General features: G+C 35.6%; 1 protein-coding gene across 1 annotated transcript; it reads right to left on the bottom strand.

Moving 5' to 3' along the window:
* Nucleotides 1-335: 335 nt before the first annotated feature.
* On the bottom strand, nt 336-2,865 carry LOC133338394 (GDP-fucose transporter 1-like; the record flags this gene model as incomplete). The annotated part of the gene is made up of 4 exons (XM_061546568.1): nt 2,780-2,865; nt 2,511-2,715; nt 521-1,039; nt 336-457 (listed from the first exon to the last, which is right to left on the bottom strand). Coding segments are annotated over exons 1-4 (932 nt in total), but the record flags the coding sequence as incomplete, so codon positions are not given.
* Between the last annotated feature and the right edge of the window lie 1,162 nt (nt 2,866-4,027).

Below are 4,027 nucleotides of genomic sequence, written 5' to 3'. Positions count from 1 at the left end.
ACGAAATTTTAAGATTCAAGATTCAGATGACTTTGCTGTTCCATAAGAGGTTCCGGATGCACTGGAATGTGTTTTTTTCCATAATTTTAAATAATTTTTTTCTGAAGAGACAGATCCTCACACAAAATTTCTTTTTTTTCGCCTTTAAATTGCATTAAACTCGACTCGAAATATTCCTTATTGCTTTTATACATTCCGTGGCAATATTTGGTTATCAATAGGATATCCAATGACATTTTTTATAATATTCAATCAATAAGTATTGTGAAAATATTTTTCATAAAAATATTTGATACTTATACTATGGCTTTGAACGAACTTAGCGCGTAACATACTTGCTGTTACCAATGGATAAATTCAATAAGTGCAATTTTTGTATATACCATTGTGTGGCGATCACAGTTTGTGCACAGGCTTTGGCAGTGCCTGAAATATTGTGCGTTAATGGTGAGGTAATCTGAAATGTTAAAAATTGCAATTAAAATCTGCAAAAAAAATGTATATGTACATTTACACATACCTTGATTTGCAATGCTGTAACAAAACCAATTGCAAAACCACAAATGCCACCAATCAACATTGTTATAACAAACCAAAATTCAAATAATTTTGGATATGTTATTATAGCTTCCAATTCACCGTTTAATATTATCAATGGCAAGAAAATTATGGACGAATATACATTGTTGTAATAGGACAGGAGCCACACTTCCTGTTTGACATGATGTAGAGCCTTTTTTGTGTGTATCGAATACATGGCCAAGGCTAAGGAGCCCAAAACACCAAATATTGTACCACGCCAAGAAAACGATTCGGTAAGACTTTCCTGATCGACACCCAACATAAAACCGGCAACAATGCCAGCACAACAAAGTATGCTGGGAAAGCTGGTTTTTTGTTTCAGCATGATGTATGTGAGAATGACATTGAATACTGTTGTCAGGGAACGTCCAACATAATAGAATGCAACACCAACATATTTAAGGCATAGATTATTTGTACCCACCATCAAGGTGAACAATACGGAAAGTGGTAATATCTGTAATGGGGAAAAAATAATTGGATGATTATTTAAAAAATAAATGAAGAAGATTAATTAGTATTCTTTGCAATATTAGGTGGTAATCTACATATATTATGATTGGGTAACACTTTTCAGCACAGGTCTATATATGTAGAAGCCATTTGCATTTGGACAACTGGAATCTTACATTTCATTTTTGAGAAGGGATGGCTGTCATCCTGTCCGGCCTTAGTAGCGGGTCAACCCTGCCAAGTTTTCAGGCTTCAGCTGTTTAATGTTTAATACTACACTTTAGGCTCATCCAGTTGCTTAAGCACACCATTGTGATTACATCCGTACTCGGAGGATTCTAATACGCCTTGTCATTATACTCATTTCGCTTTCCGATTTTCGGGGCACCATATTAACTGCCTTTTAAAATACATAGGCCACTTTTTCAGATCTGTTACCATTACGTCGTCAAATGTGACAGCCGTTCAATCATCATTCCTTCCTGGATTCGAGGGGGACTTAACCGGGAGTAACTTGTTTCGACTACAATGTTGTAAATCTTCAGCCACTTTTTCCACATATGATCGACTACTACTCTTTTGACTTCAAGAGTGAGTTGTTTTACTCTTGGGTCTTCGCGTGTTGTACGATGAAGCTCATCACGCTCATTCGCAAGTATTGTCGCCTCTACTGGGAAGTCGCATCTGCTGGATATATTCACCCAGGTTATGACCGGCGGATGTAGCAGTTATGATGTCTCGGAAATCCATCTCAGCTGTCCGACGATTTGAAGTATTGGACAGCTCTTCGAAGCGATGTTTGTTTATTCTTCGAAAATTTGTCAATTAGCTATACCATAGTTTAGGAAAGTAAGGCAATCAGATGCCATGAAATCGTGTAGTCTATTCTGATTTCGATATCTATCAAAGTGCCACAATGATCGTGTATGGCGAACTATGTGAATCGCATATATTTCTTCTCATTTATCGTGTAAAACGTGAAGTTATTTGCTCGTCAACGCTGTCCCCCTGCTGTGATTATCTACGACGGCATGTCAAAGCTCATCAGTGGCATGCAAGAACCCTCAACCTCCAGACGGTTATTTCCTTCGAAAGGTGAAATTATGTGGGATAAAGAACGTGGGGTTTAGCTATACAACGGTGGGATGTCAGGTTAAACAACTCAATCTCTGCAGTTCCACACTTAACTCCTCCCCCTATTCACTTCATGAATGAGTCACTAGATTTTAGCTCAGGCGAGATAGGTCGGTACTGCACAACAATGCTTTGGATAGTTTGTGGTCGCAATTTGACCATGTTGTTTTTTTTTACCAAGAGCTTAATTTCAGCCCGGCATGTAGTGAACGGTGTTCTTGACGATGGTTATTTATATTCCCTCAGTTCAAAAAATTTTACTCTTACATATGTCTTCCAGATATCATGATTTAATATTTGGAATTTTAGATACTGTGATATATTTTTGTATAGATATTTACCTTACGAAATGTATCAATATCCAATGGATTGCCATCGGGAAATTTTATCACAGTCGGATAGACTTTCGACAAGCGACTAATAACAAAACAAATCAGCGCACTGACCACACATTGGAACCAGGTCACAAAGAGTGGTGCTTCCAATTTAACACTGTCACTGCTCAATAAATGCTTATTTACGAATACTGTCAGAATCGATACAGACCTAGGATAAGATAATCGTAATGTAATACAGAAGTTTTTAAAATTTTATCATAGAAAGAACCTACCAATATAGGGCCACCACCAAAAACACTTTAATGTATTTACCCAATAGTGTTAAGGGCGCTTTTGGTTCATCCAATCGCTGATACATTTTCAAAGGAGTATATTTTCCAATAAATGCCGGTTATTTTCATACAATATTCTTTATTTATTTACTTTATTTATTCGTGGATTGCATTGTGAGCACTCTGAATTATTTTTTTTTTTTTTTTTTTTTTTTTTTTTTTTTTATGTATTATTTTGGTTGGCCCACTTTCTATAGGGATAGAAGGTTTAGTGCCATGTCTCCATATGTAGCTTAAGCTACGAATTTGACTTTATCCATAGATGGTGGTTTGTGTTTTGCAGGTTGACTTCGATCTTCTTTAAGAATTTGACCACAATGTTCAGACTTTCTAAGCCTTGTGTATCAGTGAACTCTTCTACTGTGAAGGAGTCACATAGTTGCGAAAAGCATCTTCTTTTGTTATTAAATTTACGAAAATTGAAAATTCCATGCGCAGCTGTTTGGATTCTGTTGAACGACTCGTAATTTATAGGTTATCCGTATTTAAAAACTCACGTGTTAGTTAAGCGAACGCTTAACAACCGCCATTTTGTAAAAATCTATTTTTAAGCCCGTGGGCGTGTAATACTCATTTAAAATTTTACGTCTTTCTTGTGAGCCGTCCGAGGACGAACTGCACTCTGAATTATTTGGGTTCTTATCGCTTCATGTGTTCAATAATGAACAATTCACAAAATGGAGCTATTGGAACTTAATCAGAGTATATTTAATAAGGTAGATTTTATAAATTGCAAGAATTGTGTTGAGAATACGTTTTTATAAAAAAATGGACCTAGATCTTGAGAATTCGTTTCTATAGAAAGAAATGGGAAACAAATTCATTTCACGGACACCTTTTAGAACATTTTGAAATTTGTCATTATTATAATTATAAAAACAATCGCTTTAAGGGAACCCCCCCCTTCTTGATTTTAATTTTTCAAGATTTTCAATGGGCTGGTATATCAATACCAATGCTTGTTAATGTTTGTAACTTTGCACATATATATTTGAAGATTTAAAAGAGAAGAAAAATAGTTTACAAAAAATTTTTGTTATTGTTTTGTTGTTGTTTTTTGTAATTAAAGAAAAGTCCTTATTTTTGATGGCGGGCATGATAACTCCCCACTGGAACATCGGAATCCGAAAATTTCAACGGTGTTAGAATGAGCACATGTCTGTCTTTCGTATGAACTAGGATTATTGA

The sequence above is a fragment of the Musca vetustissima genome, unplaced genomic scaffold, assembly GCF_032173495.1.
Source record: "Musca vetustissima isolate MV318-11 ecotype Yass unplaced genomic scaffold, APGP_CSIRO_Mvet_v1 utg133802, whole genome shotgun sequence".
In the NCBI taxonomy this organism is placed as follows: domain Eukaryota; kingdom Metazoa; phylum Arthropoda; class Insecta; order Diptera; family Muscidae; genus Musca; species Musca vetustissima.
This window is presented reverse-complemented; position numbering and strand designations above follow the sequence as displayed.